The sequence below is a fragment of the Oncorhynchus kisutch genome, linkage group LG24 (assembly GCF_002021735.2).
Source record: "Oncorhynchus kisutch isolate 150728-3 linkage group LG24, Okis_V2, whole genome shotgun sequence".
In the NCBI taxonomy this organism is placed as follows: Eukaryota; Metazoa; Chordata; class Actinopteri; order Salmoniformes; family Salmonidae; genus Oncorhynchus; species Oncorhynchus kisutch.
Genome location: NC_034197.2, coordinates 22,983,415 through 23,005,418, shown reverse-complemented (window position 1 = coordinate 23,005,418; position 22,004 = coordinate 22,983,415). Strand labels below are relative to the sequence as shown.

The following is a 22,004-nucleotide window of genomic DNA, read 5'->3' as shown; positions in this document are numbered from 1 at the left end:
AACTCTTGGTAATTAACTCTTGGTAATTGCCTTTCTGAGGCATCCTTTTCCTCTAGTCTACGTCTCCTCTGCTGGTGCTGCCTCTGACACACACACACACGCCTCATCAATCATCTTTTCCTTTGTTGTTTCAGGCCTGTACTCTTGGAGGCCCAAATAAGATTGCATTAGAATCTCGCCAGTCAATGAGAAAGGTTTAAATACTGACTGGTGGCGACATGGGGATGACTAGGAGCTCTATTCAATCCATATCGCGAAAGTTCAGCATTACAGCGTGATTGAAATGTAAAGGCAATGTTCCGGCGTTAGAGGAGACAGCATTCACAGTAAAATATGCCTATGTCGGCTCTTTACCCTAACGCTTCAGTGATACAGATTGAATAGAGCCCTAGGAGTGATTGGGGCAGCCTGGCAATGTCATTTGTTTGTTGACGTCAGGTTTTTGGTGATTAAATTGTTATTGTTGACTATGATTCAATGAATATTGATGTCATTTGTTAACTTTAAAAAATGTAGCAATGTGTTGCCTCCACATGTTGACAGCTGAGGTGAGGGTCTTTCAGTGTTGTGTTCCCAGGGCTATGGTTGGCTGTGAGGACCTGGAACCGTGGTGAGACACAGAGGCAGCAGGCAGCTCCATGGCGTGGACTGAGCTCGTGGTCCAGGCAGGGTTCAACACTGGGCCACACAGGGCCCTCCTACCATTCCTCCTCTTGATGTTCCTCACCTCCCGCTGCCTTGGTGGTCCCACAAAGCCTGCCCGCATCTCTCTGTCACCAGGGCAGACTTTCCTATTACTATGGGGAGTAGCCAACAAGGCGGGTTCTGGACGTCCCAACCCAGGAGCCATTGGGATGGAGAGAGAAGGCTGCTTGGCAATGTTTTATGAGGACACACTGGGGAAGTACCCTTATTACACTGACCAGGACCAGCATATGAACAGAGGCCTTCCCCAACACCTCAGACCCCTCCAGAATACACAGGAGGACCTCGCGGCCGCCCTACCCTCTCCGGGGTACCAGGGAATGGGGGTACTGGGTTGGGGCCAGTGTTCCCAGCAGTGGGGAAGGAACCTTGAGAAACAGGGCATCTACCTGGAGGGCTCTACTGAGGACAATCTTCCCTAACTGGACCACAGAGGAGGTGGAGAAGGGGTCTCAGGTAAGATCCTCATCACGACAGTGCCAGGTTATAGTAATAGGATAAACAGATGTTATAGATGCTATTCACTATGCCAGTTGTCTCATAATAATGATGTCATCCCGTCCCCCAGGTGGACTTTGAGATGGCGGCCCAGTCCATCCTTATGGAGACACTGTAGGAGATGAGGCTCCGCCCCAAGGCTCTGTGGGGCGTGTCCTAGTACCCCAACTACTACAACTCTGGCCCCCCCAGTCGATATTCAATTACACGGGCCGCTGTCCCGCTGCTGAAATGGCGTTGAACGACGTGCCGCTATGGCTATGGAAACGCTGCTCAGCCCTCTACCTTGCCCTCACACTAGAGAAGCTGCAGGGCAGGATCTCAAGGGCCAGACTGTACACATCTAATCAGATCCGAGAGGCACTGAGAGTGACAGGCTTGGCTGAGACCGCCTACGACCTTCCTGTGTTCCTATTAGTCAGTAGTGTCTATACGTCAACTAACTCTTTTCTGTATGAGGTGAGAGATAGTGCTGGGTGGAAGTGGATGTTACCATATTTTGGATAGTGGTTTCTCTGTCTGGTGGGTCTGTAACTAATGTGTGATGTTCCCTCAGTTGGACTTGGTCAACGGTATTGGTTAGAGTGCTGCCATGGGGGTAGCAGGGGTTATCCTCTGGGAGAATGATCCAGGTGTCTTCTCTACAAGGACCAGTGGCAATTTTAGCATGTAAATCTTGGTGGGGCAAAAAAATAACATGTGGGATGCATGCCAGCAAAGCCACTACACAACACGAACCAATACATTAATAGCACTATAACGGTGACAAACAGTGCCTACATAAAGCTGTCCCAACAGCAGTCCCAACACCTTACCACTGCTACACCTGGCTATCAGTGGTGCCTTGTCTGGCAGCAAAACAGTTCATTCAGCCTCATTTACTGCCTTTAAAAAAACATAGCTGATATGGCTGACTTGCTTTAAAAAACGTGGTTTCTACTGACAATTGAGATGTACAAACTATGGCATAAGGGAATGACAAGCTGATTAGAGGCTATCCGTAATTTCGATTAAGACAATGAGTGAACTAGGAAGGACGTCATCAATATAACTATTTGTTCATCACTTTTGAAATGTACAGCAACATAATTCAGAACATGGGCCGTTATTACAGTGTTCTCCCTGTACACCAAGTCAGAACCGTAGGATAAATAAAGGGGGCATATAAGCAGACTGGCATATGACATCATTTATGCAGCAGCATACAAGACATTTTTGGACTCACCTTGTTGTGCTGTGCTCACTTGAACAGGAAGGTAGCACGGCAGTCCTTCACGGGCAAATTTTGTCATCAAACTTTGTCATCGAAGTCTGGCATTCTCTGGATTTATGGTGCTTTCAAGACAACTGGGAAAAAAAGGTTGAATCTTGATGATGTCAGTGATCTTCAGGTCATAGCTCTAGAAAGAGGCCCGAGTACCCGGATTTACAATTCCGAGTTGGATGAAAGTTCAAAACGTATTTTCCCAGTCGTAGCTCGTTATTCCTGAGTTCCTAGTTGTCTTGAACTTACGAGTCAGATTTTGAGATTTTGCAGTTCCGACTTGTTATTTTGACCGCGGCACAAATCATGCTTAATTGACAGCATGGCCAATGTTGAATGTTTATCATTTTAAACTAGGAAAGGAGCCCCTTAATCTTAGACTTGGGACCACACATCCACTCCACTGAATAGCAGGGTAGTGATTGCATTGCAAGCTTGTATTTAGCCACTGATTCCTTCCAAACCACTCATTGTTGAATTTGCTATTTCCAACTTGTTGTGTAATGTTTATGTCCAATGGCCGATGAGCATCGAGACATTTTATCTATAATTTCTCTTCATATGACAAGGATTAAAAAGGATTTGCCAGTAGATTGTCGACTTGCTTCATGATGATAACGGCTAGCTAAGATTTTGAAAGTATGATGTTGACAAGATCAGTCCAACCAAAGCTACTGTACATTGTCATGACTGTCCTGACCAGGTCAGGTTACAGGAGACCACAACCCTACAGATTATCTCTCAACCCCAACAGAGGAGGAGAGATCTAGGGGTCTGAAGATGTGGGGAGTTTTATGACCCCTCACGGCCCTGGTAAATCTCAGGCCATAGACAAATTCCTTTGTCCTGTTACTATGTAGAACCAGCCTTAGAACATTAAACATGAAATAAAGGGACTTTGGAACAATGGTTAATGTCAGCCACAATGGTGGTCATGACGATAGATGGAATATGAAAATGTATGTCATTTTTGTTTTGAAATCATTGGTGAGACCCGGGTCCGTGCAGATTCACGGGCTATAAGGCGTTCAGAACGAGATTGGTAGAAGCAACTGGTTGATTAGCGGCTGTTGTAAAATCGATATTCGGATATTCTTTGAGTTAATTTGGGAAATAGAAACTCAATAAAAACTAGTTTTCCCATGGTGCCCCAGGTTAATGAGTTAATAATTGCTTGATTCACTTAATCACGCAATTAGAAACTTTAATCATTCGATGAACAACATTCGTCACATTAACTAATACAACAACATATAACGTGATTTGACATAATTTTATCTGTGGCCAACGACCTTGAGCCTTCTTGGATGGGCACTTCTAATGTAACTCGATGGCAGCACCCAAGGGGCTTGAATTTTCAATCTATACCCTTAGACTTGGCAGTGATGTAGTGTCCCCATGAGTGACAAAACACTGAATCAATCACGACGCAAAGCTCCATATTTTCTGCTGGCTTGCCCCACCACCAAAGAAAGCACTGAGCTTAGATGAAACACCTGCATTTTGGAGCTGCCTTATTCAAGAAAACAAGAGAGACCATGATTGTAATGAGCTTTATAAACTCAATGATATATTTAAAAAAAGAATTGACATGGTTTGCAAACTGATATGTGACATGTATTAATGCCAAAATAACATGCAAAACAGGCATTGCTAAAAATGTGGGGCTCTGCCCCACCTGCCCTGAATGACGGGTCGCTATTGACAAGGACTCAGTTCTCTTAAATCTTCCATACATTGTCAGTCATACTAATGTAACTGTGTCTGAGGTTTGCGAATGACATTTCCCCTCTGTCTGTGTCTCCCCCCAGACAGCCTACTCAGAGCTAGACACATTCATGCTTGAGGTTCTGGGCCCGTATGCCGTCAACGTGACCACAGCCGTTTCCCTATGCCAGGGGCGTGGCCACTGCTTGCGCCACAAATCCAAGAGCTCCGCCTACCTGCACCTGCCGCCCTTCAACTTTCTGATGACAGAGAGGAAGGTAGAGATGGTGCAGGTCACGGACCAGCTGGACCCTGGCAACCTGGAGGCCTGGAAGAGGGACTTAAAGTGCCAGTGTTATGAGTCCCTGGAGGGGCCAGTCACCGATGAGGTCCTCAAGGACAGGGCTGAGGTCAGGGCACAGATTGCCCTTCCAGCCAGACTGAATCCCCCCTTATTGAGTGAGCTGAACCAGGAAACCAGCCCCACCCTCGCTCTCTTGAACCACAGTGGACCGTCACTCACTGCACCTCTCCTACCTCTACTGCTGGTATTAACCACAGCTTTAAGCCTTAGGAGTTCAGGCATAAGTCTGTGTTCAGGCTGACTAACCAGCAGGACTATCAGGTCAGGCTAAAGACTGTCGCATTAGTGTATAAAAAAGGAGCATGGTACAAAAAATATCTATTTCTAAAAATGAAATCTGAAAATTATATTTTTATTTTGGAAAGTGGATCCTTTTTTGGGGTCTGTGTTGTCTAAACAAACAAATACACTTTTTATTCATAGGATGAGGTTAACATTGCCGTACTTGTCTCGTCGACAGTTGTGTGTGTGTGTTCACTTCATAACAAGGCAGTACTGGATGTTTCTGGGGCGGTAGGTAGCCTAGCGGTTAAGAGCATTGGACCAGTAACTGAAACGTCGCTAGTTCGAATCCCCAAGCAGACTAGATGAAAAGTTTGTCACTGTGCCCTTGAGCAAGGCACTTAACCCTACTTGCTCTGGATAAGAGTATCTGCTAAATGACAAAAATGTACTAATTTTTGTTAATCTGCACACTTTTCTTCTCTCTATTCCTTACATGTGAATGGCTTTGTTGTAATATGGTTCCCAAGTTGGTTTCCTCAAACAGACATTCTACAACATGTTTCTGCAGTCATATCAACTGAGATGATTTCACCATTCAACATGACCTTTGTGTTCCTACTGGTCATGCTACTGTGATTAAAATAAATCATGCCTTTTTTCTGTGGAAATGTACTAATATGTTAAATAAAATGTATTGGATGCACTCTAGATGTCCTGTATCTATGCACTCATGTCATCATAACCACACAAGGAACAAAAACAGACAGCTACTCTTTGCAGCTCATGTAAATGTTATTTTTCTTAAAATATACACTTAGGACAAAAATCATTGTTTTGTTACAGAAAGATATGCACAAAGGTGCTTCTGATTGTACAGAGATATTATTAAGAGCAGTTAGGAGGCCATCCCTCTCTCCCCAGACAAACATGCGTCCCCCCCAAAGTCTATAGTCCTACAGCCCATCCCCTTTTATATCCAGTGTGCGTGCGGGTGCTGCCTTATCTAGGTGGGTCTTCAGCAGGTCTGACGACATCTGGTAACATACAAGTCCGGTAAGGGCATGTTACATGTAACGGCTGTCCAGAACCTCTCACCATGGCAACACAATCTAAGCCAAATAGATATGTTAGAAATTGAGACAGGCCTATCTACCAGCCAGCCTGTGACGTTCCAAAAGGTACCACAGTCTCCTAAAGCACAACAATCTATCCAGGGAACAGAGGAGAGCTTTACAGGGAATGGCTTTTGGTTGGTAACAGCCTGATAACTAACAGGTATATAACATGGAGGGACTGCCCTTTATACAATATAATATGTACCCCCACACCTTCAGCTCTCTCATGTCACTATTAAAACCTGCCACAGGCAGTTTCAGGAACCGGCCTATGAAATGACTAACATCTAAATCTTATCACAACCGTTCCTAAAGCTCATGCTCCATACAAATCAGACCTTATTCGGCACATGCTTCATAAACAACAGGCCCTTCCCGACAATACAGAGAAAGAAAGAAAACTGAGAAATAATAGAAAAGTAAAACATTAAATAATAGATACACAATGAGTAATGATAACTTGAGGGAGAGAGTGCCACCGTGTGGGCAGCAGGAGTTAGTGCAATCTGAACCAAGTGGGTCGGACGGGAATACATTTAGAACAGCATCAAGTGTTCCGTTTCCTTCAAGTTCTGTCAGGTGGAGGGCTCCTAGCCGAGCGAGGATCTCAGGGGCGGGGAGGGGCGTCTCCATGGGGAGGGGTGAGGAGAGGGGGTTAATGTAGATCACCCATGAAGCTGGCATGATTAGTAGCAGTGATTCCAGGGGGGTCATTAGGTTAACAAAGTGTTTGCAGTGGACGAGGGTCTCTGGGGGAGAGGGGTCTCCAGGGTGGAGGGGCTACTTGCAAATAGCTTCCAGGGCATCCAGGGTGCGCTTGATGTCCCGGATCTGGGCAGCCAGGGTGTGGATAGGCTGCATGGAACGATCAAGCTCCTCACAGCGCGCCATCAGCGTGTACATTCCCTATGAACACACACGATCGAATACATGGAGGAAGTGAGCACACATCATATACTTATGACACAACAAGTATCCATGATTGCCATTGATCATAATTTACCTCATGTCTAGCCAAGCTCACGCTTCTCTCACCTTTATGCTCATGTCAACAGACTCCCCCAGGCTGTCCACTGAGTCTCTGTAGGTTTGGATGTATCCCACACTCAGCGCTGTCATCTGGACACACACAGATAAAGACATACACTGAGTGTACAAACATTAGGAACACCTTTCTAACATTGAGTTGCACCCCCTTTTAACCTCAGAACAGCCTCAATTCGTCAGGGCATGGACTCTACAACGTGTCGAAGGCGTTCTACTGGGATGCTGGCCCATGTTGGGATGCTGGCCCATGTTGGGATGCTGGCCCATGTTGGGATGCTGGCCCATGTTGACTCCAATGCTTCCCACAGTTGTCAGTTGACCATTCTTGAAACACACTGGAAACTGTGGAGTTTGAAAAACCCAGCAATGTTGCACTTCTTAACACATTCAAACCAGTGCACCTGGCACCTAATACCAAAGGCACTTAAATTGTTTGTGTTTCCCATTCACCCTCTGAATGGCACACAAACACAATCCATGTCTCAAGGCTTAAAAATTCTTCTTTAACCGGTCTCCTCCCCTTCATCTACACTGATTGAAGTAGATTTAACAGGTGATATTAATAAGGGATCATAGCTTTCACCTGGATTCACCTGTCTGTTCTTAATGTTTTGTAAAGTCAGCTATTAACACAGCAGACCCTTAATAGCAAACCCTTAATATCAGCAACTTACAATAAGCAATGTATATCAGGGCAGGACTAAAAGGATAGTTGAACGCAGATCAAAATGGTCCATGTTTGTGAACAAACTGAGCTCACGTACATTCTGGATGGTTCCGTTGAGGCTGCGCATCATCAGCTCCACACTGTGGGCAACATCCTGAGTGTGTCTCTGTAGGTCCACCAGGACAGCAGGGTCGATGGGAGGGATGTCTGCCGGCTGCCGCAACGACGACCCCCGACCCCTGCTACTGATGGAACCCGAGCAGTCCGCTGGACACAGAAAGAGAGAGACACAAACACACACAGGAAATTACTACCTTATCTTGACAGTCTACAAAGCAAACCAAATCAGCCTCCCTCATCCAAGCAGTGCTAGGACACTCATCCGTCCTCCCACCCTTCCTAAGGGTGCTAATCTAATCACAAGAGGAAAGGGGAAGAATTTATTTGATTTGGAACTCGGCCTTCAACTGCAGCTTCTAACACTGACGCATCACTGAAATCATAACAGAAAAGGCAGTTTGTGAATCAGCATTTCACTGATCACCAGGGTCGTATTCAGGTAAACCGTAGCAAAACGTTTTGCAACAGAAAACAAGTGTATCTTACTGGACAAGTTCAGGTGATCTCTCCCTGTTTTAGTCAGTTTGGTGCCTAATGAATACAACCCAGGAGAATAACCATCCGTCCTCCGGTGTTATACTCACAGTCACAGTCACAGTCCAGGCTGGGCTTGGAGCTCATCTTGATCTTCTGCTCCAGGTTGCGGCAGATGAAGTGGGTCAGGTCCCCGTCGTGGCTGACTGTTCCCTCCAGCTCTAGGGCAGAGGAGATGGTGGCCCTGCGGCCCTCTGGTTGGCCCCCCCGGCTGCCACCCCCTCCCCCGCACGCCTGGCTGATCTCATCCAGACTCTTGCTGTCCTGCATGCCCCGGACGATGCGCTCCCGCTCGGGGACGTTCCGCACATGCACCTGGGCCATGACGTGGGGCGGGCAGGGGCTGCTGTCTGATGAATTCCTCTTGGCTGGGGCAGAGCTTGGGCTGGGAGCTGCTGCTGAGGGCTCCTCTCTAAGCTGAGAGGAAGAGGCAGTCTTACATACCGGTACCAGACGTATGAACAAACACATGTATTATCCTTACTATTGCAGGTGGTCAAAAAATCCATACAAAAACAAAACATTTCCGCATTACAATGGTTAAAGTACTATTTTCTATTCTTGAGCTGTTGGCTCTGGCACTTCAACGATTATGTACAGGGGCAGTAGCGGTCAATATGGCAGACTCACCTGAGCTGAGACTTCCTCCTGGGTGTTTCCTGAATGCTGCTCCTGGCTCTCCTCCTCCTGCTTCTCCTCCTCCGTTTCAACAGAACAGCAGTTACAAGGCTCTGTGTGTTCTGTCTCTGACAGAAGTCTGTCTGCACTGGGAGTGTCCCTCTGTGGGGCTGTGGCTTTGGATGGAATGCTTGTTGCAGTGGCGGTATGCTGTGAGTCTCTAGACAGAACATCATTTAGGGGCTCATCTGTTTGGAGGGGTCCAGTGAGGGACATGTCTTGAGGGGCCGCGTGTGGGTTTGTGTCTGCCGCGCATGTGGCAGTGGGGCGGGAGGGCTGTGATAGGAGCGCATCTTTGTGTTTGTCCGAATGGGACATGTAGTTGTGAGGAGTGTCTATGGGGTCTTCTTGTACATGGCATGCTCTCTCTCCATCCACACAGTTCTCAGTCTCTTCAGGGGTCCCATCAAGGGATCCGTGCCCAGGCCTTGGCACCCTGCCCCCAAACTTCAGGAGCTGCGAGGGGGTAGTAGGGGAGTAGATGTGCGGGCCATTCTCACTGCAGGATCCAGGGGAGTCTGGTGTATCCACCCCATTGGCTGCTTCCGGCACATATGTGTCAATCACAGGGAAGAGGCTCATCCCTCCACCTGCTGCATTCAATATGTTAGATAACATACACGCTCTCCTACTCCCTATCCATACAACTATAAACAACTGGGTTGGATTCAACAAATCATTGCTCATCAACTTGCCCACCTAGGGCTCTAGCTTCTCTTTGTAATTGGGGCTTGCTTGCTTTCAAGGGACGGTGGGAGAAAGACTTTAGCATTGTGTGTAATATGTTTCCTATTAATCTCTTGATAACAGCCAAACGTCCCAACAAACTGGCTTAGTTGCGTCGAAGCAACTTCTAGTACCGGTAGCCAGCATACATTGGAAGACCCACAGAACTAAACTGTCAACAATACTACTTTGCAGCTCAACGCAATCCAATAAATAGAGGTTGACCGATTAGGATTTTTCAACGTCGATACCGATTATTTGAGGACCAAAAAAGCCGATACCAATTAAATTGGTCAATTTAAAAACAAAAAAAGTATTTGTAATAACGACAATTACAACACTTATTTTAATTTAATACAATACAGCAATAAAAATCTATTTAGCCTCAAATAAATAATGAAACATGTTCAATTTGATTTAAATTATGCAAAAACAAAGTGTTGGAGAAGTAAAAGTGCAATATGTGCCATGTAAAAACGCTAACGTTTGAGTTCCTTGCTCAGAACATGAGAGCATATGAAAGTTGGTGGTTCCTTTTAACATGAGACATCAATATTCCAAGGTAAGAGGTTTTAGGTTGTAGTTATAGTATTTATAGGACTATTTCATATACCTTGACTATTGGATGTTCTTATAGGCACTATAGTATTGCCAGTGTAACAGTATAGCTTCCGTCCCTCTCCTCGCCCCTACCTGGGCTCGAACCAGGAACACGTCGACAACAGCCACACTCGTGGCAGCGTTACCCATCGCTCCACAAAAGCCGCAGCCCTTGCAGAGCAAAGGGAATAACTACTCCAAGTCTCAGAGTGAGTGACGTTTGAAACGCTATTAATGCACACCCAGCTAACTAGCTAGCCATTTCACATTGGTTACACCAGCCATTAGGCTTGAAGTCATAAACAGCACTGTGCTTGCGAAGAGCTGCTGGCAAAACGCACAAAAGTGCTGTTTGAATGAATGCTTATGAGCCAGCTGCTGCCTACCGTCGCTCAGTCAGACTGCTATATGAAATCATAGACTTCATTATAACACACAGAAATACGAGCCTTTGGTCATTAATATGGTCAAATCCGGAAACAAAACGTTTATTATTTCAGTGAAATACGGAACCGTTCGGTATTTTATCTAACGGGTGGCATCCCTAAGTCTAAATATTCTCGTTACATTGCACAACCTTCAATGTTAACGTCATAATTACGTAACATTCTGGCAAATGAGTTCGCAATGAGCCAGACTGCCCAAACTGTTGCATATACCCTGACTCTGCGTGCAATGAACGCAAGAGAAAAGACACAATTTCACCTGGTTAATATTGCCTGCTAACCTGGATTTCTTTTAGCTAATTAGGCAGGTTTAAAAATATATACTTCTGTGTATTGATTTGAAGAAAGGCAGTGGTGTTTATGGTTAGGTATAGTCGTCCAACGATTGTGCTTTTTTCGCAAATGCGCTTTTGTTAAATCATCCCCCAGCGTTGCATCGATTATATGCAATGCAGGACACGCTAGATAAACAAGTAATATCATCAACCATGTGTAGTTAGAACTAGTGATTATGATTGATTGATAGTTTTTTTATAAGATAAGTTTAATGCTAGCTAGCAACTTACCTTGCCTTCTACTGCATTCGAGTAACAGGCAGGCTCCTCGTGGAGTGCAATGAGAGGCAGGTGGTTAGAGTGTTGGACTAGTTAACTGTAAGGCTGCAAGATTGGATCCCTCGAGCTGACAAGGTGAAAATCTGTCGTTCTGCCCCTGAACAAGGCAGTTAACCCACCGTTCCTAGGCAGTCATTGAAGATAAGAATGTGTTCTTAACTGACTTGCCTAGTTAAATAAAAGGTTAAAAAATAATAATAATAAATATTTTTTAATTGGCGCCCAAAAATAAAACTTGAAATCGGCCCTAATTAATCGGCCATTCCGATTAATCGGTCGACCTCTACCAATAAACACATGAAAACTAAAATATAACAAAGGTTGAGTGAGTACAATACGAGATAAGAATATCTTTGGCCAACAACAGCTAACTTACCTCATAAAAACACAGGTTGCTAACGTGCTGGCTGTCAGTTTGCCAGAAGACACCAACTCTACCGTTACACTTGTTTACACTGAGCTGCACTGGGGTCAGAACGCAATCATGGTTACATTAAGAGAGCGTTGAGCCCGTACGAGATATGGGTCAGAAAACGTGTTTAAATTCAGTGATTCCACTGTACCTTTATCCACAATGCTCCATCGAGAAGATCGAAGGCTACGGCTAGTTTTCCCGGAAAACTGCCCTTTTCGTCCTCAACCACAGCAGTCATTAGGGAATGGCACATTGTGTTGAACAACAAAAGGAGCTGATTGGCTGACACTGCCATTCCGTGGTTGAACAAGCATGGAGAGTACGGAGATAGCCCAAAAGTCTGGCTAAGGAACAGATGGGTTTTGAAAAAACGCCCTCAGTGTGTGGTCTGAAAGCAATACAGAGGAAGAAGGCACTGCAATAGTGTGGTTAACGAACAGACGTCATTATGGACAGCGAGGAAGAAAAAGAAGAGCGGAGTGCAGAGGGAAGATGCGTTTCAGGAAGAATGGCGCCAAGTACAAACCGCACTGTGTATTCTTTGATACACTATACAGTACCAGCTTTGCACACTCTTGTCATTCTCTCAACCAGCTTTGTGAGGTGGTCACCTGGAATGCATTTCAATTAACAGGTGTGCCTTGTTAAAAGTTATTTTGTGGAATTTCTTTCTTTCTTAATGCATTTGAGCCAATCAGTTGTGTTCTGACAAGGTAGGGGTGGTATACAGAAAATGGCATTATTTAGTAAAATACCAAGTCCATATTATGGCAAGAACAGCTCAAATAAGCAAAGAGAAACAGTCCATCAATACTTTAAGACATGAAGGTCTTTACCTGACAGTCACGTTAGGATATGTCAGTTATCCCGTGAGAGCTTTTGTGCCGAACCCACTATGGTGTTTTAGATATCAAGCTTATGGTCATATTGCAGCAGTGTGCAGGAGGGAGATTCCATGATGTGAGAAGTGTGCAGGAGCACATGAGACATGACCGAATACAAACAGTGTAACTATTCCCTCCGCAAGGCAATCAAACAAGCTAAGCGTCAGTATAGAGACAAAGTAGAATCTCAATTCAACGGCTCAGACACAAGAGGTATGTGGCAGGGTCTACAGTCAATCACGGACTACAAAAAGAAAACCAGCACTGTCACGGACCAGGATGTCTTGCTCCCAGGCAGACTAAATAACTTTTTTGCCCGCTTTGAGGACAATACAGTGCCACTGACACGGCCTGCAACTAAAACATGCGGACTCTCCTTCACTGCAGCCGACGTGAGGAAAACATTTAAACGTGTCAACCCTCGCAGGGCTGCAGGCCCAGACGGCATCCCCAGCCACGGCCTCAGAGCCTGCGCAGACCAGCTGGCTGGTGTGTTTACGGACATATTCAATCAATCCCTATCCCAGTCTGTTGTTCCCACATGCTTCAAGAGGGCCACCATTGTTCCTGTTCCCAAGAAAGCTAAGGTAACTGAGCTAAACGACTACCGCCCCGTAGCACTCACTTCCGTCATCATGAAGTGCTTTGAGAGACTAGTCAAGGACCATATCACCTCCACCCTACCTGACACCCTAGACCCACTCCAATTTGCTTACCGCCCAAATAGGTCCACTGCACACTGCCCTAACCCATCTGGACAAGAGGAATACCTATGTGAGAATGCTGTTCATCAACTACAGCTCGGCATTTAACACCATAGTGCCCTCCAAGCTCGTCATCAAGCTCGAGACCCTGGGTCTCGACCCCGTCCTGTGCAACTGGGTACTGGACTTCCTGACGGGCTGCCCCCAGGTGGTGAGGGTAGGCAACAACATCTCTACCCCGCTGATCCTCAACACTGGGGCCACACAAGGGTGCGTTCTGAGCCCTCTCCTGTACTCACCCACGACTGCGTGGCCACGCACGCCTCCAACTCAATCATCAAGTTTGCGGACGACACAACAGTGGTAGGCTTGATTACCAACAACGACGAGACGGCCTACAGGGAGGAGGTGAGGGCCCTCGAGTGTGGTGTCAGGAAAATAACCTCACACTCAACGTCAACAAAACTAAGGAGATGATTGTGGACTTCAGGAAACAGCAGAGGGAACACCCCCCTATCCACATCGATGGAACAGTAGTGGAGAGGGTAGTAAGTTAAGTTCCTCGGCGTACACATCACAGACAAACTGAATTGGTCCACCCACACAGACAACATCGTGAAGAAGGCGCAGCAGCGCCTCTTCAAGCTCAGGAGACTGAAGAAATTCGGCTTGTCACCAAAAGCACTCACAAACTTCTACAGATGCACAATCGAGAGCATCCTGTCGGGCTGTATCACCGCCTGGTACGGCAACTGCTCCGCCCACAACCGTAAGGCTCTCCAGAGGGTAGTGAGGTCTGCACAACGCATCACCGGGGGCAAACTACCTGCCCTCCAGGACACCTACACCACCCGATGTCACAGGAAGGCCATAAAGATCATCAAGGACAGCAACCACCCGAGCCACTGCCTGTTCACCCCGCTATCATCCAGAAGGCGAGGTCAGTAAAGGTGCATCAAAGCTGGGACCGAGAGACTGAAAAACAGCTTCTATCTCAAGGCCATCAGACTGTTAAACAGCCACCACTAACATTGAGTGGCTGCTGCCAACACACTGACTCAACTCCAGCCACTTTAATATGGGAATTGATGGGAATTGATGTAAAATATATCACTAGCCACTTTAAACAATGCTACCTAATATAATGTTTACATATCCTACATTATTCATCTCATATGTATATGTATATACTGTACTCTATATCATCTACTGCATCCTTATGTAATACATGTATCACTAGCCACTTTAACTATGCCACTTTGTTTACATACTCATCTCATATGTATATACTGCACTCAATACCATCTACTGTATCTTGCCTATGCCGCTCTGTACCATCACTCATTCATATATCTTTATGTACATATTCTTTATCCCCTTACACTTGTGTCTATAAGGTAGTAGTTTTGGAATTGTTAGCTAGATTACTTGTTGGTTATTACTGCATTGTCGGAACTAGAAGCACAAGCATTTCGCTACACTCGCACTAACATCTGCTAACCATGTGTATGTGACAAATAAAATTTTATTTGATTTGAATGTGTAGTATCAGTGGAAAAACTGTGTGTGTCAATTGTGGGGGTGCCCATGTTGCTGGGGATCAGAAGTTACTGGTGCAAGAGAGACAGGTTGAGGTTGCCATGGTCAGTGTCGAACAGAAGGTGCAGTATGCTGAGGCAGTAAAAACAGTAGAGGATTATGGGTCAAGGGTGAACAGTAGAGCTAGGCCAATACAGAGTGATATGCATTTGTGCTTCATAAGGTTGGCATCTTAGCGTTCATTGCCATGTTTATCAACTGTACCGCAGAAATAGAATGTCATTTATAGAAAATAAATGTTGTGGTGGCATCTGCAGAGAAGTACTTGGGTGTTTGAGTTTTACTGCAGAAGAGTTACGAGATGTGTTCAGCGAAAGAGTCCCGTCCTTCCATGCCATTGGCCTGGTGTAGGATCAGTTAGGGTCAAAGTAGTTGAATGGGGTGTGGATTTTTACTTGTATGAAATAGTGGTATATAGGTGTAGGGTTAGTTGGTGGTGAATTTTTTTCCATTTCCCTCTTCCTTTTTATTTTTGTATCACAAAATGTAACGTGATCGACCACACACACTACTGCACAATAAGGTGGCGGCATGCACAAACAAATGTACGAATGTCATGATACCAAAGACGAAGAAAGTGCCATTCCAAAATGGCTGCGGTGGCTACTGCTAGCTAGCATGAGGATGAAAAGGGAAGTTTTCCAGGAAAACTGGTAGTATTTGAATCTTCTCAATGTATTGGTGTGGATAAAAGGTAACATTTGGAGTAAAGTGGCATATTCGATCCCTGCATTGAGGTACATTTTCCAACCCATATCCCGCGCAAGCTCCATGGTGTCTTCAATAACATTTGATTTGTTTGTCGCTTACACAAATGTTATCACAGCTCTAACAGTGCAGTAATACCGAACAATACACAAAAATGCCAAAAATAAAATAAATATTAAAAAGAGAAATGTCAGAGTCCGAAATATAAATATATATGTTGGTGTGTAAAGACCAGGGATGGGCAGCTTTGATGCAGTGTGGCAAAAAAATCACAACTCATGAGGGGCCGCAGTGTTTTAATTACATGCAATTCTACTCATTTTGCAATGCGGCGGAGACAAATGCTTGCAGTTTTTAAATATGATATCTGAGTGAGACTGACTAACAAAATCAATGAGGGCCCCCCAAGGCTCAAATTCGACATACAAGTTTAGATAGCTTGTTGCTAGATTAACTTACCAATAGAAACATTTAGCTGACATGGGCTAATTGGTGACCATCAGTGACTGATATAACAAGAGAAAACTGTTGATGCACCACCACATTTCAAAATTGCACCTTGTGTATTCTACCTCGCAACAGTAAGTTGAGACCATGACTCAGTTCACCCCAAGGAGGAAATTTATCTGCGGGCAGCCAATTGGACAGTATATGAATAGAAAATGTGTGTACAGCAGTAGTTATATAGGATGAGCCTTGACCAGAATGCAATATACACACACACACACATATATATATATATGAAGTGGGTAAAACAGTATGTAAACATTATTAAAAAGTGACCAATGTTCAATGACTATGTACATAGGGCAGCAGTGTCTTAAAGTACAGGGTAGAGTACTGGGTGGTAGCCCGCTAGTAAACAGTGGCTAAGTTCAGGGCAGGATAATGTAACCTTGATTGCATTCTAAGCTTTGTGTAAACAAGCTTAATGGTAGAGTAGTATCTTCTGCTAAAATGTAACCATGATTGCGTTCCAACCCCAGTGCAGCTCATTGTAAACAAGAGTTACGGTAGGGCCGGTATCTTCAGGCAAGCTGTCAGTGTGATTAGCTAACGTTATGGCTAGTAAGCTAACGTTTAATCAGCTCGCAAAAGGAGGCTGTAAAACATTGAGCAATACGAACTATTAGACTAATGATGTAAAAATCATAAAGAATGGGTACAACATCCAACAAGCAAGTTGACATATTGCTTTCATCAGCCATAAACGAACAGTTTACTCATCAGTCAGATGACGTTAGCTAACTAGCTAGCTGTCGATGCTAGCAGCCAGGCCTCGGGGTATTATCTTGTTTTCAGTTCCCTTGTTACTCCGTGTCTGTCAAGAGTAACCATCACCCGGAAATGTGTGGGAATACTTATTTATACGACTAACTTTAAGGAAAATCAAATATCTGCATGTTTTTAGCGTAATCAAATAAATAAACACTTACCAGTGTAATGCTTTCCAAGAGATCTAGTCAACCATGAAATTTAGTCCAGTCCGCTCTGTATATTTATCCCTACAACCTGCAGTAGAGAACGCAATAGTTCCGCATAATCATAGAAAAACTAGTATGCCTGGCTCACCACAGTAAATGTCTGACATGATGATTAAATGCAGTAGTAAGTATGTGATGTTTCATGAATATAATAAAACCCATAATAATTGTAATTACTGAATAATTTCAGAATGAAGTTGTATTAAATGGAATTTAATCAAACACAGTAAATCATATCTGTGTATCACAGGAGGCTTCTGAGGGGGGGAACAGCTTACAATAATGGCCCGAACGGCGCAAATGGAATGGCATCAAACACATAGAAACCAAGTGTTTGATGTATTTCCACTGATTCCGCTCCAACCATTAACACGAGCCTGTTCTCCCCAATTAAGGTGCCACCAACCTTCTGTGGTGCACTTATGAGCTTTGCCTCCAGTGCCTTCATCTTTTTGCTCCCAGGTCAGGGCGAGGGGACAGACGTAAAGTCTATACTGTTACACATGTAGTTATCTCTCTTCCCCACAGAGGGAGACAGAGACCATTGCCCATCACTTCTGATGTCACCGAGCTACAGTATTTGCCACATGGCCATGAATGTGTAAGCTGTGCTGAGAGAGCCCCACCCATGCGCCTCTCTGCCACAATCTTGTGATGTTCAAGATGGCAGAGGCAGAGCAGATACAGAACACAGACTATCCCTGGGGATATATGTCTTCACAGCTATAACCCTAACCTACAAGGGCTAACTCACAGTGCTCAAGGACTCTGAGGTAATTCTTCACACAAAAATAATGAGTTTTTTATAGTGTCACAATACATTCGCTTGTGCTCAAATAGTGAGCCAACAGCCAACATTGTCAATTGTACGTTCATCTGTTTATTTGTTTTATAGGACACCGGTATCTAGGGAAACACACACAATATACAAACCATATGTTTAAACGCTATCTCACCACCATTTAGATGAAGCCTCAGTTGGACGTGAGGAGACCTAAAGGCCCTGAGCCATGTGGTGTCCTGTGTGGGAACAGCTTACAGACCGCAAATGTGACAGAGAGCAGGTTCAATCACATCTGAACCATGGTGATTGAGATCCGCCCAAACATAACCATGACCATCCCAACAACACAATGCACTGAAAATGTTTTAATGTGTGGTTTCCTTTATTCAGTTCAGACCTACTGGGATATCTTGTTTGTAAGACCGACTTTGCTAGTTCATTATTTATGTACTCATGTTATACACTGAGTGTACAAAACATTAGGAACGTTCTATGACAGACTGACCAGGTGAAAGTTATGATCCCTTACTCATGTCACCGATAAATACATTTCAATCAGTGTAGATGAAGGGGAGGAGGCAGATAAAGAAGGATTTTTAAGTATTGAGACAATTGAGACATGGATTGTTTATGTGTGCTGTTCAGAGGGTGAATTGGCAAGACTAAATATTGAAGTGCCTTTGAACGGAGTATGGTGGTAGGTGCCAGGCGCACCGGTATGAGTGTTACACCCTGATCAGTTTCACCTGTCCTCGTTATTGTCTCCACCCCCTCCAGATGTTGCTTGTTTTCCCCAGTGTATTTATGGGTTTTTAGCCCTCAACATTTTCCCGTGTGTATCAAGAATGGTCCACCACCTAAAGAACATCCAGCCAACTTGACACAACCGTGGGAAGCACTGTGGAAGACTTTCAACACCTTGTAGAGTCCATGCCCCAACAAATAAAGGGCTGTTCTGAGAGCAATATTAGGAAGGTGTTCTTAATGTTTTGTATGTTTGCGGATTTACAGCAGAATAATGTCAAATGCATTATTTTGCATTGAACAATATTGGAATGTGAGAAGTCGATGATGGATAATGTGTATGTGGACTAATAAAGTTGGATGATATAAATCCTTCAGATCTATCATGTGTCCGCATGCTATGTGTGTGTACAGTGCATTCGGAAGTAATCAGACCCCTTCACTTTTTCCACATTTTGTTACATTACAGCCTTATTACTGTGTAGTTGTGAAGACATCAAACTATGAAATAACACACACGGAATCATGTAGTAACCAAAAAAGTGCTAAACAACTCAAAATAAATTTTATATTTGAGATTCTTCAAAGTAGCCACCCTTTGCCTTGATGACAGCTTTGCACACTCTTGGCATTCTCTCAACCAGCTTCACAAGGTAGTCACCTGGTATGCATTTCAATTAACAGGTGTGCCTTGTTAAAAGTTCATTTATTTTCTTCTTAATGTGTTTGAGCCAACCAGTTGTGTTCTGACAAGGTAGGGGTGGTATACAGAAGATAGCCCTATTTGGTAAAAGACACGTCTATATTATGGCAAGAACAGCTGAAATGAGTAAAGAGAAACGACAGTCTATTATTACTTTAAGACATAGAGGTCAGTCAATGCGGAAAATTTCAAGAACTTTGAAAGTTTCTTCAAGTGCAGTTGTAATAACCATCAAGCGCTAAAACAAAACTGGCTCTCATGAGGACCCCCACAGGAAAGGAAGACCCAGTTACCTACCTCTGCTGCAGAGGATAAGTTCATTAGAGTTACCAGCCTCAGAAATTGCAGCCCAAATAAATGCTTCACAGAGCTCAAGTAACAGACACATCTCAACATCAACTGTTCAGAGGAGACTGCATGAATCAGGCCTTCATGGTCAAATTGCTGCAAAGAAACCTCTACTAAAGGACACCAATAAGAAGAAGAGACTTGCTTGGGCCAAGAAACATGAGAAATTGACATGAGACGGGTGTAAATCTGTCCTTTAGTCTGAGTCCAAATTTTAGTTTTTTGTTTCCAACCATGGTGTCTTTGTGAGATGCAGAGTAGGTGAACGGATGATTTCCACATGTGTGGTTCCCACTGTGAAGCATGGAGAAGGAGGTGTGATGGTGCTTTGCTGGTAAAACTGTCAGTGAGTTATTTAGAATTCAAGGCACACTTAACCAGCATGACTACCACATCATTCTGCAGCTATACGCCCTCACATCAGGTTTGCGCTTAGCAGGACTATCAGTTGTTTTTCAACAGGACAATGACCCAACACACCTCCAGGCTGTGTAAGGGTTATTTGACAAAAGAAGGAGATTGATGCGAACTCAGTGTGTCAGAGTGAGCAATGAGCTGTCGCCCACTCGTAGCTATGATGTGGGCGTGCCCCAAGGGTCAATACTGGGGCCCCTCCTGTTCAGCCTGTACATTAATGATCTGCCTTCTGTCTGTAGTGGGTCTGAAGTTCAAATGTATGCAGATGATACAGTGATATATGTGCATGCAAAGAGCAAACAACAAGCTGCACAAGAACTCACTACTGTAATGGTCCAGGTTACGATGTGGCTCAGTGACTCGTGTTTGCATCTCAATGTGAAAATAACTGTTTGCATGTTCTTCACAAAGAGGGCAACAGATGCTACTGAGCCAGATGTCTATGTGTCAGGGGAGAAGCTCCAGGTGGTATCCGATTTTAAGTACCTTGGCATCATACTTGATTCCAACCTCTCTTTTAAAAAGCATGTGAAAAAGGTCATTCAAATAACCAAATTCAACCTAGCTAATTTCCGATTTATACGAAATTGTTTGACTACAGAGGTAGCAAAACTGTACTTCAAATCTATGATTCTCCCCCACTTAACATACTGCTTGACTAGTTGGGCCCAAGCTTGCTGTACAACATTAAAACCTATTCAGTCTGTCTACAAACAGGCTCTCAAAGTGCTTGATAGGAAGCCCAATAGCCATCATCATTGTCACATCCTTAGAAAGCATGAGCTCTTGAGTTGGGAAAATCTTGTGCAATACACCGACGCATGTCTTGTATTCAAGATCCTCAATGGCCTGGCTCCCCCTCCACTCAATATTTTTGTTAAACAGAAAACCCAGACATATGGCAGCAGATCCACAAGGTCTGCCATGAGAGGTGACTGTATAGTTCCCCTAAGGAAAAGCACCTTTAGTAAATCTGCATTCTCTGTGAGAGCTTCCCATGTCTGGAATACACTGCCATCAGACACACATAACTGCACCACATATCACACTTTCACAAAATGCTTGAAGACATGGCTAAAGGTCAATCAGATTTGTGAACATGGTCCCTAGCTGTGTGTTGCCGCTCTCCATGTTGTCTTTAGCTTGTGAGGTGTGGAAACACTTTGTTGCTTTTATGAATTTTGTCTTGCTGCTTTTTGTTTTATGTTGCTCTGTCTGTATGCTACGTCTTGCTTGTCCTATGATGCTCTGTCTGTATGCTATGTCTTGCTTGTCCTATGTTGCTATGTCTTGCTTGTTCTATGTTGCTATTGTCTATATTGTAATTGTTTTTAATAACCTGCCCAGGGACTGTGGTTGAAAATTAGCCGGCTGGCTAAAACCGGCACTTTTACTGAAATGTTGATTAATGTGCACTGTCCCTGTAAAAATAAAAATAAACTCAATAAATAAACTCAAACTGATGGAGTGCAGCATCAGATGACCGGGCCTGTACAATCACCCAAACTCAACCCAATTGAGATGGTTTGGGATGAGTCGGACCGCAGAGTGAAGGAAAAGCAGCCAACAAGCAGCCAACAAGTTATCAGCATATGTGGGAACTCTTTCAAGACTGTTGGGAAAGCATTCCAGGTGAAACTGGTTGAGAGAATGCCAAGTGTGTGCAAAGCTGTCATCAAGGCAAAAAGTGGCTACTTAATATATTTAGATTTGTTGAACACTTTTTTGGTTACTACATGATTCCTGTTGTGTAATTTCATAGTTTTATTCTACAATGTAGGAAATAGTAAAAATAAAGAAAAATCTTTGAATGAGTAAGTGTGTCCAAACTTTTGACTGGTACTATAAGTATTCAGATCCTTTACTCAGTACTTTGTTGAAGCACCTTTGGCAGCGATTTCAGA

At 44.3% G+C, this 22,004-nt stretch overlaps 2 protein-coding genes and 1 pseudogene across 4 annotated transcripts; 2 read left to right on the top strand and 1 right to left on the bottom strand.

Moving 5' to 3' along the window:
- Window positions 1-523: 523 nt before the first annotated feature.
- On the top strand, window positions 524-1,876 carry LOC109869713 (hyaluronidase-2-like; annotated as a pseudogene).
- A 2,133-nt stretch (window positions 1,877-4,009) lies between these two features.
- LOC109869208 (BLOC-1-related complex subunit 6-like) lies at window positions 4,010-17,177 on the bottom strand. 3 transcript variants are annotated; one of them, XM_020459181.2, is made up of 6 exons: window positions 17,057-17,177; window positions 8,877-9,517; window positions 8,297-8,663; window positions 7,690-7,859; window positions 6,914-6,997; window positions 4,010-6,784 (listed from the first exon to the last, which is right to left on the bottom strand). In XM_020459181.2, exons 2-6 carry the CDS (start codon window positions 9,504-9,506, stop codon window positions 6,659-6,661), a joined length of 1,377 nt encoding a protein of 458 aa, XP_020314770.1. In that variant the 5' UTR covers window positions 9,507-9,517; window positions 17,057-17,177; the 3' UTR covers window positions 4,010-6,658. The 3 variants fall into 3 exon arrangements, with proteins under 3 accessions (XP_020314770.1, XP_031659785.1, XP_031659784.1); XM_031803925.1 differs by having other exon boundaries at window positions 8,877-9,514; window positions 17,057-17,139; XM_031803924.1 differs by lacking the exon at window positions 17,057-17,177 and adding an exon at window positions 11,263-11,434.
- LOC116356987 (hyaluronidase PH-20-like) lies at window positions 4,016-4,973 on the top strand. The gene has a single exon (XM_031803926.1). The coding sequence runs from the start codon at window positions 4,306-4,308 to the stop codon at window positions 4,777-4,779; it is 474 nt and encodes a 157-aa protein (XP_031659786.1). The 5' UTR covers window positions 4,016-4,305; the 3' UTR covers window positions 4,780-4,973.
- Window positions 17,178-22,004: the final 4,827 nt, after the last annotated feature.